At 51.4% G+C, this 18,786-nt stretch overlaps 5 protein-coding genes across 5 annotated transcripts; 2 read left to right on the forward strand and 3 right to left on the reverse strand.

Annotated features, from left to right (window-relative positions):
* Window positions 1–15: 15 nt before the first annotated feature.
* On the forward strand, window positions 16–6,141 carry KD926_001633 (Na/K ATPase alpha 1 subunit; the record flags this gene model as incomplete). The annotated part of the gene is made up of 15 exons (XM_053105202.1): window positions 16–251; window positions 311–384; window positions 438–977; window positions 1,025–1,295; window positions 1,344–1,584; window positions 1,638–2,011; window positions 2,063–2,411; window positions 2,462–3,045; window positions 3,101–3,418; window positions 3,469–3,724; window positions 4,316–4,782; window positions 4,833–5,411; window positions 5,464–5,554; window positions 5,612–5,647; window positions 5,716–6,141. The coding sequence occupies 15 exons, from the start codon at window positions 16–18 to the stop codon at window positions 6,139–6,141; spliced, it is 4,842 nt and encodes a 1,613-aa protein (XP_052951601.1).
* Window positions 6,142–6,253: 112 nt separating this feature from the next.
* KD926_001634 (uncharacterized protein) lies at window positions 6,254–7,740 on the reverse strand (the record flags this gene model as incomplete). The annotated part of the gene is made up of 2 exons (XM_053105203.1): window positions 6,254–6,374; window positions 6,557–7,740. The coding sequence occupies 2 exons, from the start codon at window positions 7,738–7,740 to the stop codon at window positions 6,254–6,256; spliced, it is 1,305 nt and encodes a 434-aa protein (XP_052951602.1).
* A 609-nt stretch (window positions 7,741–8,349) lies between these two features.
* On the forward strand, window positions 8,350–9,327 carry KD926_001635 (hscarg dehydrogenase; the record flags this gene model as incomplete). The annotated part of the gene is made up of 1 exon (XM_053105204.1): window positions 8,350–9,327. The coding sequence occupies one exon, from the start codon at window positions 8,350–8,352 to the stop codon at window positions 9,325–9,327; it is 978 nt and encodes a 325-aa protein (XP_052951603.1).
* Window positions 9,328–9,461: 134 nt separating this feature from the next.
* pksP (polyketide synthase alb1) lies at window positions 9,462–15,912 on the reverse strand (the record flags this gene model as incomplete). The annotated part of the gene is made up of 7 exons (XM_053105205.1): window positions 9,462–10,955; window positions 11,001–11,750; window positions 11,796–13,966; window positions 14,015–14,208; window positions 14,262–15,250; window positions 15,295–15,580; window positions 15,632–15,912. 7 exons carry the CDS (start codon window positions 15,910–15,912, stop codon window positions 9,462–9,464), a joined length of 6,165 nt encoding a protein of 2,054 aa, XP_052951604.1.
* A 704-nt stretch (window positions 15,913–16,616) lies between these two features.
* On the reverse strand, window positions 16,617–18,748 carry KD926_001637 (uncharacterized protein; the record flags this gene model as incomplete). Its single annotated transcript, XM_053105206.1, has 7 exons — window positions 16,617–16,874; window positions 16,944–17,062; window positions 17,139–17,256; window positions 17,388–17,665; window positions 17,709–17,978; window positions 18,037–18,625; window positions 18,668–18,748. The coding sequence occupies 7 exons, from the start codon at window positions 18,746–18,748 to the stop codon at window positions 16,617–16,619; spliced, it is 1,713 nt and encodes a 570-aa protein (XP_052951605.1).
* Between the last annotated feature and the right edge of the window lie 38 nt (window positions 18,749–18,786).

Here is an 18,786-nt window from a genome sequence, read left to right on the forward strand (position 1 = left end):
GCTGAGCTATACGTGATGGCGGATACCATAGAAGAAACGGATCCCAAGGCCGATCGCGCCCGTCTGCGCTGGCATGCGGTCGATGAGGAGACCGGGAATGATTCCTCCAGGGCGCAGTCAAGACCTAGAAATCTGAACCGCAAAGGGTCGGTCGGGTCGGTTGCATCGCAGTTCTCGATTCGCAGCATGAGTATGAGTCGGCGGACAACGGTCGACCCTTCAGTCACTCTTCCTATTCATTATCGCACGATGTAGGTACCAGAAGGAGGGGTGGAACAAGGAAGCTCTGAAGTATCTGACCTTTTCACAGTTCGTTCGAAATCGACGAAGGCAAGGAACGTCAACGCGCTGAGGCTGCTGAGGCCAAAGATGTCATTGCTGACGGTAACTTCACCCACCGTTTCTATACATTAGCGAAGCTGACCGCGGTGCGATAGACCTTTCGAACCTCGAATGGCATACCCTCTCCCCGACCGAGCTCCAAAAGCGATGGCAAGTCGATATTTCGCAGGGTCTATCCCCCGACGATGCGCAACGCCGCCTAGGCCAGCACGGCAAGAATACAATATCGCATGTCGCACACCCCTGGTTCACCCAGATATTTGGATACTTCTTCAAAGGCTTTGGTGCTATCCTGCTGGTGGGATGTATCTTGGTGTTCGTCTCGTGGAAGCCTCTGGGCCAGCCACCCGCCATCTCAAACCTGGCGCTGGCTATCGTCTTGCTAGCCGTGTTCTTCATCCAGGCGGCCTTTAACGCGTGGCAAGACTGGTCCTCCTCTCGCGTGATGGCCTCTATTACTGCGATGCTTCCTGAAAGCTGTCTGGTCCTGAGAGATGGCTCGCAGACGATGGTTCCAGCTCCCGAGATTGTCCCTGGTGACGTGGTCTACATCAAGGCGGGCAACAAGCTTCCAGCAGACATTCGGTTTCTTGAAGTATCGAATGATGCGTCTTTGGATCGCTCTATCCTGACTGGTATGGACCTTCTAGCACAGTTTTGTTGACCGAACTAATGTCCATAGGTGAATCACTTCCGATCAACGCGACCGTCGATTCTACCGATAACAACTACCTCGAGACACACTGCGTCGGCCTCCAAGGCACCCACTGCGTTTCTGGAAACATTCTTGGAATGGTCGTCTCCACGGGAGATACAACGGTGTTTGGTAAAATTGCAAAACTTACCAACGAACCCAAGAAAGGGTTGAGCACGCTAGAAAAAGAGATTCTGCGCTTCGTTCTCTTCATTGTCCTTATCATGCTGACCATGGTGATCATCGTTATTATCGTCTGGTATGAATTTCCGAACCACCCGACTGATCAATCATTAACGTTCAACAGGTCCACTTGGCTGCGAGAGAAGCATCCTGACTGGATCAACGTGCCCACGTTGATTGTGGACTGCGTCAGCATTGCCATTGCGTTCATTCCAGAGGGACTTCCGATTGCCCTGACAGCTAGCTTGACCATCACAGCAGCACTGATGAGCAAGAACAAGATCCTGTGCAAGTCCCTGAAAACGGTCGAAACTCTAGGAGCCGTCTCCGTGATCTGTTCGGACAAGACGGGCACACTGACTCGGGTATGCTGCTTCCTATCCCGAAAAATTTGACCAAAAGCTAAAACTAGCGACAGAACAAGATGTTTGTCACGGACAGTGCTGTCTCGACGGACCGGTTTGACCCGGAAACTGTCAGGGACATGCTCGGTGTGCAGCACCTCCGGTCGGTCGCTGGTCTCTGCAACGCGGCCGAATTCGATGCCTCCTCCGCGAACCTTCCCATCCCAGCAAGACACGTATATGGAGACGCCACTGACCAAGCCGTTCTACGCTTTTCAGAATCTCTTGGTCCTGTGGATGAGATCCGACAATTGTGGAAAAAGACCTACGAGTTGCCGTTCAATAGCAAGAACAAATTTATGATCCGCACGTTGACTGCGGTCGATCCCAACGGTGTGTCCCTGGCTTTGTCTCCGGAGGAGACATCGCAGTTTAAACGGGAAGACACGTGAGTTACTTGCTGTCCAGGTTCCCTATTCTGCTGCTAAAATCTTCGCAGACTACTCACTATCAAGGGCGCCCCGGACATTTTGATCGAACGTTGTACCCAGATGACTGCTATCGACGGAACCGTGAAGGCCCTAGACTCATCGGCTATGGCATCTGTCAAAGAGCTCAAAGATCGTTGGTCTAGCGAGGGAAAGCGTGTGATTCTCCTAGCTCGCAAGACTCTGCCAGCAGCGGAGATTGGAATATCCCCGTCATCGCGGGACTTTGAGTCAGAGGCTTTCCGCCAGGCCAGCACGGGCTTGACCCTGGTCGGCCTTCTTGGTATTGTCGATCCCCCTAGAGAAGAGATTCCCGACGTCGTCAACACGTTACGAGGAGCAGGCATTCGAATCTTTATGGTGGGTTTCTCAGAATCCTTCAATGCGCTATCGGACTAACCGTATCATAGGTCACCGGTGACTTTGGCCTCACGGCGCTTTCAATTGCACGGCAGTGTGGAATCGTGACGGCCAGAGATGTCGACAACTTCGAAGCCTTGGAAAGGATCCCCGGTGCCAGTCTAACCGAGAAGGATGTGGCTGCATCGTCAGCTATCGTCATAACCGGAACGGAACTCATGAGTCTCAACGATCATCAATGGGACCAACTCTGCCTGTACGAAGAGATTGTCTTTTCACGGACCACTCCGGAACAGAAGCTTCGTATCGTGCGTGAGTTCCGCGCCAGAGATGAGATTGTCGGTATGACTGGAGATGGTGTCAATGATGCCCCATCCCTCAAGGCGGCAGACATCGGTATTGCATTGGGAAGTGGCTCCGACATTGCCATTGAAGCATCCGACATGGTCTTGCTGGACTCATTCTCGGCCATCGTGGAAGCTGTGCAATACGGCCGTGTCGTGTTTGACAATCTGAAAAAGACAATCATCTACTTGCTTCCCGCCGGCTCTTTCTCGGAATTCTGGCCGGTCATGACTAGCGTTGTGTTTGGATTGCCGCAGGTGTTGTCCTCCTTCCTGATGATCATCATCTGGTACGTATAGTCTCGTCGATCAAGTCTGAACCGAAAGGTATGCTAACTCAGATAGCTGCTTCACCGATTGTGCCGCCGCGACTGTGCTCGCATACGAAGCTCCCGAAGCGGATGTCCTCACGCGTCCTCCTCGCAAGCCAAAGAAGGACCGACTCGTCAACTGGAAGTTAATTTTCCATGCCTATGTCGTTCTCGGCATGCTAGAAACTCTGACATCTTTCTCCATGGCCTACTGGTACCTTGAGCGCAACGGAATTCCCTTCTCAGCCCTATGGTTCAAATTCGGCAAAGTCCCTGCAAATATTGATCCGGATTGGTATAACGCGCGTCTGAACGAGGCCAGTTCCGTATACTTCATCAACTTGGTCGTGATGTATGCCATCCTTTCCCGTGCATCCCCTATGCAATATTAACATGTCACAGGCAATGGTTCAATCTGATGGCCGTCCGCACCCGCCGTCTGTCGATCTTCCAGCATCCGCCGGCTTTCAACAAACGCACCCAGAATCTGCTCCTTTTCCCCGCGATTATCTTCGCTCTCTGCATGGCCGTTCTCTGGCTGTATATCCCTCCTCTGCAGGATGTCCTGAATACCACCAGCGTGCCAGCGGAACATTATTTCCTTCCTGCCGCGTTCGGCCTTGGGATTTTGTCGCTTGATGAGCTGAGGAAGGCAGGGGTTAGAAGGTGGCCCGGAGGGTTCTTGGCGAAATGCGCCTGGTAGAATAGGTACTTGACATTGTACAACTCGGTACTACTATTTGCTTGGACAAGATCTAGATAGATTTGAAGGCCGTGGTGTAAAAGGCATGGAGCATTATCTTCAAGGTTATATATATCTCTTGTATCCACTGCTCCAAATATATATCGAAGCTTCCTCAGGTTCATGGAACGACAGAGGCCAAGCATCTAACATTTCATTGACCCCAAAGTCGAGACGGCATGGAGACGCAGGAGGATTGCCGTGTCTAGACCAGTCCACAATCCCAACTAATCTAACTGTTCCTGGATGGGCGGGTCGCGTTCTGCCGCTACTGGCCCACCGCCTTCCCGGGCGCATCGTTCTCGCGCCGAGAATTTGCAGAAAGTAGTTGGGTTCGACGCGCTAAAAGCTGGCATCGACGCACTGGTCTGCCTCAGGCCACAAGGCGGGTGGAATTTGGCCCGTGCACCAAAGTCCACGCGGAATTTACCCTTGTATCTATCTGTCGCCGCGGATATGCAGTAGAAATAAGCCCTTACTACCAAGGGTTGACCCTTTTTAGTGCAGCGGTATTTTTTCCACAGTTCGGAACTCGCCGAGCGCGCCAAGTCAGATTTGCTCTCCAGTATCAGTCACGAGCTGCGGTCCCCGCTCCATGGCGTTTTTGGGACGGCAGAGCTGTTGGCTGAGACGAGTATGAACCCACTGCAATTGGACATGGTGCACACGATTCAATCGTGCGCTAGCACATTGTTCGACTCCATCAACCACCTTCTAGAGTATGCTAATATAAACAATATGCGAAATGGTCGCTCTGTACGGGGATCGCGTTCCTCTGGTGATTGCTTCAACTTGCCGCCGGACAAGGGGCAATTTAAGTATGTACAAGACGACGAAAGGCCAAAGATTCTGGATTCGAATATCCAACTTGATGCCGCGCTGGAAGAGGTTGTAGAGAGTGTCTTTGCCGGTTATGCCTTTCTCAATGGGTCGCGGTCGCCGCTACGGAAATCGTCGACACCGGGTGCGATTGTGTCAGTAATCCCGACACTCGCCACGCAGATATCGACTGGGGTGAAGCTAGTTTTGGACATCAACTATGCCGCGAACTGGAAGCTCCCAACCCGCTTACCCCGGGGACTGGACTCGGCCTGAACGTTACCTACCGGACAGTAGCTGCTCTGGGTGGTGACATTCAAGTTAAATCCCAGAATGGTCTGGGCACTGAAGTTATCACCAGAATCGCTCTTCCGCAGTCTCCCGGGCTTGAATCGGATGGGATTATTCCAGATTCGCTGTCCCCTATTTTCGAGTCAAAGGAGCTCGTGCGTGGTGCATCCATTGGCATCTTGGGATTGGGTCACTCCGAAGAGGATGCAAGGTTACGCTCTTCTACCACCCGAATGTGCCACAAGTGGTTTGATATGAATGTTATTGAAGTGGGCCCGACACAAGGCGATTTCCGGTATTGCGACTTCTATATCACAACGCAAGAACACATGGAATTAGGGAATCTTGGGATCAACGCTATTGCCCGCGGCCCGGCCCAGCGGTTCGCCTCTCCGATCATCACGATCTGCTCGTCACCAGAAGCTGCGCGCAACATGTTCATGGCCAGCAGGGCACGTGGTGATTTAGAAGTTGTGGAGTTCATCAGCCAGCCGTGCGGACCGAGGAAATTGGCCAAGACGCTGAAAATATGCTGTCAGCGCCAGCGTGGTCGACGAGGCCTTTCCACAGCGGAGAATTGAGGATAGTGTCGCTGGAATAGTCGCCGCTGTCGGCTCTGACGTTAAACGCCTCAAGGTCGGCGATCGAGTCTTTGGGTTTGTGTTCCATAATGAGAACTAAAAGGCTCACCAGGTCTATGTTACGGGAGCTAATCATTTGTTTGGCAAGGTGCGTTGCGGACTCTCGCACGTTAGACATGTATATTCTTTTGGGGAGGGATCTAATACATAGTACAGGTTCCAGCTGAAATTCCTCTATCTGCTGCTGCGACGTTGCCCAATAATTTCTGTCCGGCATTTTTTACCCTGTCAGAGAAGCTTCAGATCAACCTGCCTTGGCCACGCCCCATGGACTTCGTGCCTCGGGATCAGGATATCCCCATTCTGATCTGGGGCGCAGGTAGCTCAGTTGGTGGCTATGCGGTCCAGATCCTCAAGCACTGGGGATACCGGAATATGCTAGCTACGGCCTCCCCCAAACATCAAAAACATCTGGAGGATATTGGTGCTACACGCGTTTTTGATTACCGCAGTGCTAAAGTTGTGAGCTCCATCGCTGAGACCCTGGAGTCTGGAACGTCTCCCCACCCATTTCGAGTCTTTGACTATGTGGACTCGAAATTTGGTTCCCTGATTCCGATATCCAAGCTCGCGACGAAGTAGGATCTTGTGACTGAAGTATTTAAGTCAAGATTTCAGTCGTAGGTGACACCTGGGTCTGTTCCAACATGCGCAACGAGTATACTCGCGGAATTAAGTACGGGATTAAATCGGGTTACTCCGGTGGTAAGTGGATCCAACTTGTAAGCAGCTTAAATTGGGGTTTCCAGTGGGCCCAAATAGCACCAAGGGAGGGGTGGCAGTGGAGAAAACTATTGTGTCCGTAGTCATTCTGCCTGTTGAGGTGTTAGCATTCCCGATTATCATGTTCAACTTTCGCCTAAACGTCCCCCCAAAGCACCGAAAATCCATACAAGGCTTCTCCAGAAAGACAGACCCTAAGAAAAAAGAACCAAGCTCGTGACATTCCTACTAAGCCAAACCCATCAACCCTGTCCCCTCCGAACACCCTACATACTCACATTCCATCTCCCCATTCTTCACCACGCTCGTCTCCACCCACAACCCCAAGTTCCCTACGCCAAACATCTCCCCGCCCGGCCCATACGCTCCAAGAAACGTCTTCCGCAGCTTCACATGTCCCAGATTCTGTCGCCCGATCCGCTCCAGGGCCTCCAAGTCTCGGAAATAGAAGAGCTGGATCTTCCTGTTATAGTTCAGAGATGGAATGGTTGTCTCGTGACGGTATTTCTCCGATGATGGATCGTAGCAGAAACGTGTGTTTATGGGTCCTGTGTCTGAGAAGAGGGTTGCTGTGTTACTGTTTGTAGAGAGGAGGAGGTCTTTGAACCATTGTGTTGTTAGGGAGTCGTAGCATTTGAACCATAGGTCTCGTTCGGAGGGCGTTAGTGTTGTGTGGTCTTGGCCTTCCACGACGAAGCAGATGTTATCGGGAATGTTAGTGATGAGGACTCGGCCGGGGTGGGTTTTTGATGGTACTTTTTCATCTGGGATTACGATTCCTTTGGAATGGGAACGGTCCTCGGCTGCTTCGGTCCCGGTACTGTTACTGGTACTCGTCTCATTCGAGCCTGAATACGGACAGCGACGTTCTTTCTCTTGATCTTTACCCAAAGGAAAAGTTGAATTTAACGGATCCTTCTCGACCGTCGTCGCCGTAAGTCTCTGTCGATAACATCCCCAGTAACCCGATTTATCAGCAACCGAGTTGCGCGGCCCCAGGTGACCCATGCCCGCGACCTCGGGACAATTAGTTCCATGTTGCGTGCGACTCGCCGGAAGCGTCATCACCTCGCGCCAGACCCCAGCGTCATCGGGCAAATTGGACCAGAATTGCTGCACGGAGGGACTGAGCCACCATGCTTGGTAGTCCTGGGAGGTGGTCCAGTAGGTGAGCCAGATGCGGGTTTTACCGCATTGCGATTCTCCTTCTCGGGTGGGGAGAGAGGTGGTGTTGTCTTGGACGATGTGGTCTGTGTGCGCGGGGTGGGTGCATAGGAGGTTGTCGAATTGGGTGATCAGGGTTGTTTTTTCCGATGTGGTGGTGGCATCGTCATTGTTGTTGTTGGGGAGTTGGATGCCGAAGAGGGCGTAGACGAAGGGGGAGGTGGTGGAGAGCTGAACGCCGTGCATATTGACAGAGAGACTAGTTGACAGAGTGAGCGAGCGAAGAGGATTCATCTGTAAGGGAGGTGGGAGTTCTGCAATTTAAATCCCAACCGCCCTCCCCCGCCCCCCTCGCCCCCCCCCCTCCCTGTCATGCATGCTCGGCCATAAGCAGACACCTAGTTGGGTGGTCCACTAATCCACTAGCGGGTTAGTGAGTCGTAATTCCTGCAGAGTCATATTAACATGAATACGCTTCGAAATATGATGATCGACTTGAACCTCAATATTCATCGGATATAGTAATACGCTCGAAGGCTGGGCCGTAAGCTGCAAAACCAGTTGCTCCACTCTGCCATGTGACGCTCAACATAGTGCTGACTGGGTGTGCCTGTAGATCCAGATGAGTAGATGACAGATGGAAGATGGAAGAGTGGTCGGGCAAGTCCTCCGAGAACACGAGCGCAGCGACGCGTGACTTCCCTTTCGGCGTCCGAAGTGCGAGGCCTCAGGATCCCACTGTCAACCGGCCTGGGGCATCTTCTTCTCTTTCTCTCTCTTTGTTAGTTGACGCTTCTCCGTATTCCCTCAACTCCATCCCATCCCATCCTTAATCTTCAATTCCATCCAACCCTCCCAGATTAAGTGAAAATCAAGCCAAACCATTTGATATCAAAATAAAAAATGCCTCTTCTCGTCCTCACCAACGCCACCAGCCACCAATCCCGCTCCATCATCTCCGCCATCCAATCCGACCCCTCCCTCAGCAAAGAATACACCATCCGCGGCCTCACGCGCGACCCATCAAGCGCGCGCTCCCAATCCCTCGCCACCAGCACCGGAATCGAGCTCGTCTACGCCGACGTCTCCGATTCAATCTCTCTCCGGACGGCCTTCCAAGACGCAGACATCGTCTTCGCAACGACCATCACCCTCTACGATGGACATACCTACGACCATGAAGTCGAGCATGGGAAGGCCATCGCCGACGCCGCAGTTGCCATGGCCGTGCCGTATCTGATTTATTCCACCTTACCCAGTATTAAGCGTCTTTCGGGCGGTGTGTTGTCTGGAGCGGGCCAGTGGGATGGAAAGAGCGTGGTTGAGGAGTATATTCGGGGTTTACCGATCAAGGCGGCGTTTATTTGTCCCGGGTCGTTTATGGAGAATTTTCATGCGGCGTTGGCGCCGAGACGCGTTCCTCATCATCGTACTCTTGACTATGATCATGCTGATTGTGGTGGCGATGAAGGGGAGTATGCTTTAACTTGCTTTGTATCCCCAACAACCAAGCTCCCTTTGATTGCAGTGGAGTCTGATTTCGGGAAGTGGGTGGCTGCCATGGTCGCTGACTTCGAACGCTTCGAGTACCGTGTGGTTTGTGCGGCGACGAGGATGTATTCGCTTCAGGAGATTGTGGACATTATGAGTACCGTGTCGGGCAAGCGCGTGGTGTATAATCAGGTGGGGAAGGAGGCTTGGGGCGATGCTTTGCCTCCCGCGAGAAGACCGTATATGCTGGATATGATGCAGTGGTTTCAGGATTATGGCTATTTCGGGGAGGGTACGGAGGGAAAGGTTAGAGCTGGGAGGGAGGAGGCGAAGGTCGAGGTTATTGAGCTGGAGGAGTATTTGAGACGGAAGCCGTTGGTTTTGCGGTAGTTTTATTGTAGGATTTGTAGGGATGAGGATACAGATTGACATTCGGATCGATTCAGTGATTATGGTGGTGGTTTGAACAAGAATGAATATCCATTGTTATAATGTCTTAAAAAGAAATGGAAAATGATATTAGATCAACTCATCGCTTCCTCCAGAAACCTCCCAAAGCGCACCATATGCTCCCCTCTCTCCACCATCGAGAAATGATTCACCCCATCCAGCACAGTGACGTGCAAATTCTCCCTCCCTACTAAACTCGCCCACCCATCACCACTAAAGTCCGTTCGATCCGTCATCAACCAAATCATCTCTCGCGGATCATCATCTCGAAGTTCCATCTTCGGCACCCCCTCTCCATGACATACTCCATCCGTTGCATAGATCAGATACGTCGACACGGGGAACCCCAACGTCGAGGCCTGATACGCATCCAGCAAGCGGATAAACGCGTCGAAGTGCGGCCGGAGCCAGTCCGGCGCCGTGCCCCGACCAAAGAGTCCGATCTGCTCGAAAAAGTCATACATTCGGGACGGCGGGTTCTGAAGGCCAATGGGGTTGGGGGCATCGATTAGAATGATTCGACTGGTTTCTTGTCCGGCAGAATGTAGCTGGCGCGCGGCTTCGTAGGCACAAATTCCACCTGCGGACCACCCGGCGAGATGGTATGGGCCGGTGGGTTGGCGGCGTCGGATCTCGAGGAGGTACTTTGTCGTTAAGGATTCGAGGCTGTGGGTCATCTGATGGGGCGTTTTCATGTACGGGCAGTTGAGCGCGTAGGCGGCTGTGTTTGGGACCTTGGGCATGTGTGCGTAAGATGTTGCTGAGCCGGAGCCGTCGGGAAAGAAGAACAGCGTTTTTGAGCTGGTTTTGGGGTTTCCCCAGAGGATAATTGAGGTGGATTGCGGGCCTAGTCCGGGGTCGCAGGAAGGTACAGTGGTTGGGGGTTGCGACGAGGGTAAGCTGGGCGAAGGCGTGTTGAGACCAAGACTTTTGTGCAGTTCGGAGAGATTGTGGCAGTCCGTTAGGGCGGTTGATGAGATTTCAATCTCGAGGGACTCGGCGAGTGTGCTGGCGATCGTGAGCGCAAGTAGTGAATCCACGCCGAGTTCGCTAAACGGGGTGTTGGGGGTGATCTCGCTGATAGATGCACCAGTTTCTGACGCAATGGTCGAGCGCAATAACTGTAAGATAGAGGGAGAACCACCAGCGATTGTTTCGGTATTGCCTGTTAAGTATTCGCACATGGTCTCGGTAGAGGAGGGAGTATTGACAGCTGGCGACACGCACAAGGAGGCAAGGTGGCCGATCAGAGCCTTGGGAGTATGATATTCGCTAAATAGTGAGGATGAGACCTCGATGCCCACTTCTTCTTGGATGCGACCGCATATAGTCAGCGACAGAAGAGAGTCGATACCGTGATTCGTAAACTCGTCCGTTGGAGAGAGGTCTGCTAGAGTAACTCCTGATTCAGCCGCTATAATACTCATGACACGAGTCGCGATGTCTGGTTTCGTTGCCATTTCATGTGCAGGCGAGCGTTGGCTCTGCGTGGCTGGAGGTTGTATACGACGCTCAGAAGCGCCACCCGAAAGAACCTTTTCCAGAGCACGTCGAGGAATGCCTTGGAACTATGCCCGTTAGTTGACAATCATGGTTCGGACAGTCGTACTTACTCGCACGCCCTCATACAAACCAATAACAGTTCCCTCCTCCAAAATGTATGTATCGCCCAGATATGTCGTACCACTCTCGACCTGCATTTTATTATACACCCGGTACTTCTTACCCATGGACAGCGGAACAGGACAGCGCATCCGCTCCCATCCTTGGTTGATGAAGACCTGCGTCTTACCCGGCGAGACATCGCTATTCATAACAAACCCCGCGACATGGCCCAGACTGTCAATCCAACATGGGTTGAATGTAAAACCATTGTCACCTGTTTGGAAGGACACTAAAACAGTAGCTTCACGTTCCTCGGCATCGAAGATCACATCCTGCATGCCTTGATAGTCGGGCCCGTATTCGACCGTTTGCGCAAAAAGCTGGTATGCGAGTTTCCGTTTGACGTGGTGCGCATCGCCTTGATGGGCACTCTCTTGCAATTTGCTGATTCGGCTGTGGATGAGATATGTGTTGCGCTTCCAGTCATTTAACCAGCTGTGCGACTGGGTAATTCGAACGCAGAATGTAGCATGCTCCGTTTCCTTGCCCTTTAGGCCGCTGAAGAGCCGGAACGATACTTGCTCGGCTCGCCAATCCGCCGTTGCGGAGACATAGTAGAGTTGCGATTGAACATCTTGAGAGATGAGCGGGTTTTGTATCTTCATTTCCGCTACGTCCAAGCCTACTGTATCAAGCGTCAGTTTTGCAGCTTGCATCATGTATCTCGTTATGGTGAGAGCGATATCCGGGTATAGAGACTGTTCCGTTAGCAGGCAATAGGCAGTATGTCAAGATAAACCTACTGAAGGACACAGTACCACGCCGTGGACGACGTGGCCGGTTAGAATAGGCGCTAGTCTTGCATCCTGAATATCAGACGCAGCGAGTATGGTGGACGTATCATCACCGTGGGATTCCTCCAGAACCTGTTGAACTGAAGGACTCAAATAAAGTGGCTTGGCCTTCTCGGCTGAAGATCCCCCCTCCCCTTTTGTCAGACAGAAGTCGTTCCGATACTGGATCCAGTAATTTTTCAGATCCCAGGCATACCGCGGCAAGGCCAAAACCTCTTGTTGACGTTCCCACGGGCGATGATATTCCGTCCAGTTTATCTCAACACCGCTGGTATACAAGAGCTCTAGGCCTCCTGTAATGACGGCCCAGGTATCGGTGTCTCTTCGGAGTGACGGTACTGTTAGCATATCCTGACCCAAGATGCCCTTTACCATCCCTGAACAGACAGGATGCGAGCCTAATTCGAGCCATATGGTATTCGCATCAATGAGTTCCGCTCGTGCAGCTTGTACGGCACCTTGGAAGTTGACCGGTAGTCGACATGCCTTGGTCAAGTATTCCCCGTTCAAAGTACTGGTATCCCCTGCTGAGACGACGGATGCAAGCAATGGGGAAATGTATGCAACACGAGGTGGGCGATACCGTATGCGACTGGCAACTACTTCGAATTCTTTCAATACAGGATCAACCTGAGCAGAGTGAAAGGCATAAGGGACGTCGACCATGGTACATGCGACTCGGTGGCTGTCAAGCTTCTGCTTTAGGTCGGACAACTCCTTTAAAGCACCACTCACAACGTTGCTTCCAGGTTGGTTGAAGCAAGCGATCTCGCAAGCATCTAGCTCTGTCTGTATTTCCTGAACTGGCTGCTTGACTGCTAGCATGCCATGTGTCCGTTGACGTGTCTTCTCGACAAACAGCATAGCCCGTGTGCCAACCAGGTATATCACATCACTTGCGGTGAGTACGCCTGCCGCATAAAGAGCGGCATACTCGCCCAGACTGTGGCCGATGGTGGCGATAGGTGAAATTCCGAGAGATGTCCAAAAGTTGTATAAGGCCATTTGGAGGCAAACCAGGCTCAGTTGGTCTGTCACTGGCGACGAATCCTGCGTGATTCCCTGGATTATAGGCAAGAATGGTGGAAAGCCCTGACTTTGGGCGATGGAATCCAAACGCAGGGTGCAATCACGGAACGAAGGGACCGTGTCGAAGAGCTGCTGCCCCATACCGGTGTACACTGTGCCCTGTCCAGTAAAGACCATGACAATTCTCTTTTTTTGGGGAACTGTATACATGGTTGAAACTGTCTGCTGTAGTCTTTCGCGGATAGATACGGCGTCATCACCGGACGACACCAATACCCGAAAGCTGTGATGCATCCGCCTAGCTGTGGTTGTGTATGACAGACTCGACAGCGACACACCTGGATTTTGAGTCAAATACTGAATCATGTTCTCCAGATTACCTTGGAGTGACTTGGCAGTCCTTGCCGTTATAGCCACCACGTGTCGGGTCCGTTTGTCCTCTCCCTGTAGACTTCTCTCCGGTGCATCTTCTACCAAAACTGCCGTGTTCCCCCCAGCCGCACTGAAATTGTTCAGAAAGATGAGCCTCTTCTCTCCTTCTGCCCTGTCCCACTCTGTGACCTTCATGGGAATGTGCACGTTCCTCTCGTCCCAGTCAGTAGGATACGTGTGATTGATCTTGGTCTTGATGCCACAATGCGGTGGAATCGTATTAAACTTCAGCATCAACAACACTTTAATCAATGAGGCTACGCCACTCGCGGACTCGGCGTGACCTATGTTTGCTTTCGCTGCTCCAAGATACAAGCGCTTCTTCCTCGGCTTCTCAGATGCAAACACACTCAAGACGGACTTCATCTCAGTGGCATCGCCAGCTTGAGTCCCGGTCCCGTGCATCTCGACGTATCCGATCTCCCTCGGGTCAACGCCGGTATATCGGAGTATGCGATTGAAAACTGCAATTTGATCGCCTTCGAATGGTCGCGTTATTGAGTCCGTGCGGCCACAATGGTTTGTGTACGTGCCTCGAATCACACCAAAGATGGGGTCGTTGTCAGACAGGGCGTCATCAAGCCGTTTCAGGAGAACACTGCCGACACAGTCAGATCGGCAGTATCCGTCTGCGCCGTCGTCAAATGCGTTGCAGTTTCCTTGTTTCGTTAACGCGGGATGATCAAAGATTCAGGAGATAGATGTACCCTTTGTCGTAAGAAAGTGGCCTCTATCGAGACCCGCAAAATTATCCGGGTTCGTCAGAACATTGACACCACCGGCAAGAGCTGTGTCACATTCTCCGCGCCAGAGGTATGCACATGCTGTTTGAATGGCAGCGAAGCTCGACGAGCATGCCGTATCAATGCTCAGGCTTGGCCCACAAAATCGGAAGAAATAGCTGTGAAGGTTTGGTTATTAAGGACTTAAACAGGTTCAAGAGAAGGTCGGCACCTGATCCTGCCGGACAAAAATGCCCTGTTTCCACCCGGGATGAAATAGGTGTCCACATTTTGACCACTATTCACTTCCCTCCAGTCATCGCTGGTCATACCGTAGAACACACCAATCCGATCCTGCTGGGTGCTGGGGGATGAGTTCGGGACCAGCCCAGCCATTTCCATTGCTTCGTAGGCTGTTGTGAGGGCTAGTCGCTGGGAAGGATCCGTATTCTCAGCTTCTCGAGCGGAAATGTTGAAGAATCGCGCGTCGAAGACACCTGGCTCCTTGATGAAGCAGCCATATTTGATTCGGCTCGTGTTTTTGGTCTTTCCCGTCGCATCGTAATGTTTTTCCCAGGCAAATCTATCTTCTGGGATTGTGCGATGCACATCGCGACCTGCCAGTAGGAGGGACCAAAATTCCTCGTTGGATGCAGAGTCAGGGAAACGACCGGAATAGCCTATGATTGCTATTTTCGAATTGGAGAACTTTCCTGTCGGCTCGCCGTCTGGTTGAGATATCGGAGGGCCGTTATTTATCGAGGTTGTAGCGACATTCAAGGATGGGAGTTGTTGGGCTAGACTGCTGGCAAGAAAGGACCCTCGAAATTGGACGCAATGGAGTGTGCAGGCCGTAAAGCCATACGCAGACAGCTCTTTAGAGAGTCCTGATGCGAGACGGTTCCACTGGATGGGATATGCGAGAGTATCCGTAACTGCTCCGTGGAGAAGACCCTCGAATGTCTGAGAGTCCAAGATCGCTCCAGACGCAGCCGACACTATTGGGAGCCGCTGCGCATACCCTTGCAGGGAGGAATGGTGAAACCCCCCTGTATCAGCACCGCTAAATAAGTGCGGTGCGTGGTAGGGTAGTTCGATAGGTAGCATAGAATGCTTTAATGCTGATGCCAAAAGAAACTGGGGCAGTAAACCGGGCGGGCCGCTTATAGTCACACAATTGCTAATTGAGCTAACGTACAGTTGCATGACACGGGGGAAAGACTACACCATCAGTACTCTGTTGGGCTGTTGAGTGTAATTCTCACCTTCTCCACGTTGAAGTTCTGGACCAAATTATCGGCCACAGACTCGTCAACCCCGACGAGAGCGGACCATGCTTTGTGTTCTTCATCGGTGCCGATGAGATCATCTCGCAGGGTCAATGCACACACTGCCGTCCGCAAGGCGACTAAGACAGCCTCCACCGCGGCAGGGACCAACTCTGTCAGGGTGCGCGAGCTGCTTATGGCTGCAGCGGCAAAGCACCCGGTACAAGCGCCGATGACATAGGTGTTGTCAGTCGGATAAGGGCTGGAGCCATCTCCCAAATGCCTAAAATATCAGATCCCATCATTGGTACCATGTGGAGGAAGCAAGAATTACTTGATAAACAAGCCGATCTGAGTAACGACAACAAAAGCGAACTTCAGTGCCGGACACGCATGAGACTTGTCGTGTTGGGCAAACAGGTCCACCAGAGTGGTGAAACACGGGAACCAGTCTTGCTGGTAGACCGGAAGGTTGGCAACATAGCGACGAAGGTGATACCCAGCTTTGTCGATGAAATCGATCAGAGTGGGATTATCCTTGACCTGAAGAAGATCGTGGAGAGTTGACTCGAAGGGAACGGTTTGGTCCCCGAAGACGAAGACGTTGGCCTGCATGTTTGCGGTGTTTGTTCTGTTTGCGCTGCTCGACATTGGGTCCGTGCGTGAATGCCTAAGGTTTCCACAATGCATACACTTTGACTAAATCGATGGGGTTGTAAGTGACACGGTTGATGAGAGGGAGGCGTACAAATGCTCTGTCTGACATACAGACATTCCGGAGCCCGGGTATTGTCTATATCACAAGATATTCAATGTTACAAGGCCAGTCTCGGAATGCAGCGCCCGTCTGCGTGGGCCGTCGGATCTAGCGGTGGACAAATGTCTCTAGCTGACATGTGAGTAGACATGAGCTTGGGTTATATGACACAGCATATTACTGTGTACATGCCTGGTATATATCCCGTAGCGAACCATTATGATGGTTAAAAATTGGGTGTATCATGCCCTGACTAGGAGTAATGGGAACAATCAATGTCGTTGGCCATATGTTATTTAGGAGATCAGGACATTCTTTTGTCTTCGATCCTTTCAACTCATAAATCATAGTTGTAGTTCTTCAAATTGGACAACCATTCGCGATATTTTTTGGTATACAATTTACCAATTTATCTGATGAGCGACCAGGGGGAACTACATGAAATCATATGTTGATTGGTGGCAAAGAGCAGCCAGAATCACCCTTTCTTAATGTTCAATATCAAGTTTGGTCTTGAATCAGAAAATCAATACACTTATACCACGAACATATTGACTGACAACTAAAGGATAACTCCATCAACGATTAACTTCTCAACCCACCCAGTCAAAAACATCGTCCGCTCAGTGTCCGAAAAATGCTCATGATCAGGACCGATCACCTCCCTGAAGAACGGATCATCCCTAGCTTTCAGATAATCTTGAATGTCACGAAACATAATCTGAACCACGCAGTCATAATCAGCGATTTGCCTGTCAGCCCTAGGTACAGGTCCGAGAAGCTGTGCAGCCATAACTTTGGTCTCGGACGTATTATGAGTCTTTGATGCGGGAAACGTTAGACTTGTTCTTTATTTCTATTCTAGAAGTGACATCTGCAAGATGCATACCATTGTATAACCGACAATTCCAAATCTGGCGATGTGATTCTTGACCACGATGGCGTGGTGGATGCTGAGGTACTCATGGTAGGCATCTTCAGACATACCTTTCTTGCGGTAGGCAAGAACTGTCCAAGCGTATAGGGGAGCCATTATAGCTTGACTTCTGTGTACTACTTTTTTTTGGGGTGCATATGGACTTACGGTGTACTTTATAAATTTTCAAGAACCCCGGAGCCCGGAGCCCGAGAATAGTAACAGCCCCTTTCAGCGCATATTCCCAGGTTGCTGTAATTGTGCTACACCATTTGTCTATTGAGCGCTGATAGAAAAGTTTAATGTTATTCCGACGCGATACTAGATATGTGGTAAAGCTATATTCCATCTTAGTCTCCATGCAACATGAGATACAACAGATGTCCCTAAGCTGACTCTTATCTAGGCATCAGTAACATCCCCCGGCTGCATCCCCTCATGTCCCTCATGGTTATGTCTATCCATAGGCTTAAAGCCTTTCGTAAATACTGCGCTCTGTCGCACTTTCTCCCAGTCATGTAGCATATACCCGTTTTCGACGGAGCAAGTTACCTCCTCCCTACCACGCGGAATCATTTCCGCCTCATAGGCGGTAATTACGTCGTTGAGTGCCGACTTGCCATCAACTACATTCTTGATACCTTCCAAAAGATGCGACACGTCACAGATGCAGTGATTCAAGCCCTGTCCGCGGACTATCTTGTCAGTATATTACGCCTATTCAACGGAGAGACTTACAAGGAGGCATTGGATGCGCGGCATCCCCAACCAGAGTGATTCTCCCGTCTCTGTTATCCCACGGCTGGCTGACCCAGAAACTCAGCTCTGCTTTATTGGCTCGCGTATCATCTGGAAGCCAGACGAATGCGGACCGAGCAGGCTCGGCTAACGTCTGGGCTCTCTGGCGGATCAAACGTAGTCTTTCGGCGTAAGACGACGGTTCGTCTCCATCGATGAACCAAGCCATAGCGAGATGAAAGACCCATGAGGCAGGATTATCCGGCCCGTCTGGCATGCTCGAGACTACTTGCATTAGACAATTTCAAAACATCGTGAAGGAACATACTAGACTGAAAAGCGTGAAACGATCGTTCACTCAAAGCCAGATAGCTCGTCGGGAACCGCTGCCGCAAGAACCGGGCTTTATCAGCGTCATAGGACGCGGTCATATTGGTATGGAAGATTGGAAATCGGGTCACGGCCGCCTTCTCGATACTTTTCATGGCGAACTCCCGTACTGTCGATCGAGGACCATCTGCACCTATGAGTAAGGTTCCGGATACCATGCTCCCGTCTTCGAAAATGGCCACCACGCCGCCTCTCTCGGTAAACGCAACGTCAATTAATTCCTTCCCGTATTCTACGTCTATGCCCTCTGCACATAGTGCGCGCATTCCACTGCGCGGAACTCTCAGTCCCTTTTCGTAGGGAACGGCGACTAGAATGTTCCCCGTCTCTCCGTGGATGATTGGGTATCGTCCACCTGCATCGAGTGGAATGGCAGGGTTGCAGGAGACGTCATTCAGGGCTCGACAGCGCTCTTCGGGAAGTAGGGTCTGCAGACGATCCAGGGCCCAGTGGATGGCCATGGTCCACTCATTGCTGCGGTAATTCAGGGTAACTTCTTTCTCGAAGATCGAGTAGCGGATCCCAGCCTATTGTTTGTTAGTGTAGCTCGCTTTGTCAGAGAAACCTACCTTTTTGAGCGATTGTGCCAGAAGCAGGCCAGTGATTCCAGCGCCGATGATCAGTATGTGGAGGTCTGAATTTGCTGCCATATTGAAAGGTGACTCTGAATAAGGTACTCTAGTTCTGT

Source organism: Aspergillus affinis (genome assembly GCF_023601865.1).
Source record: "Aspergillus affinis strain CMG 70 chromosome Unknown NODE_132_length_96952_cov_88_517781, whole genome shotgun sequence".
NCBI lineage: Eukaryota > Fungi > Ascomycota > Eurotiomycetes > Eurotiales > Aspergillaceae > Aspergillus > Aspergillus affinis.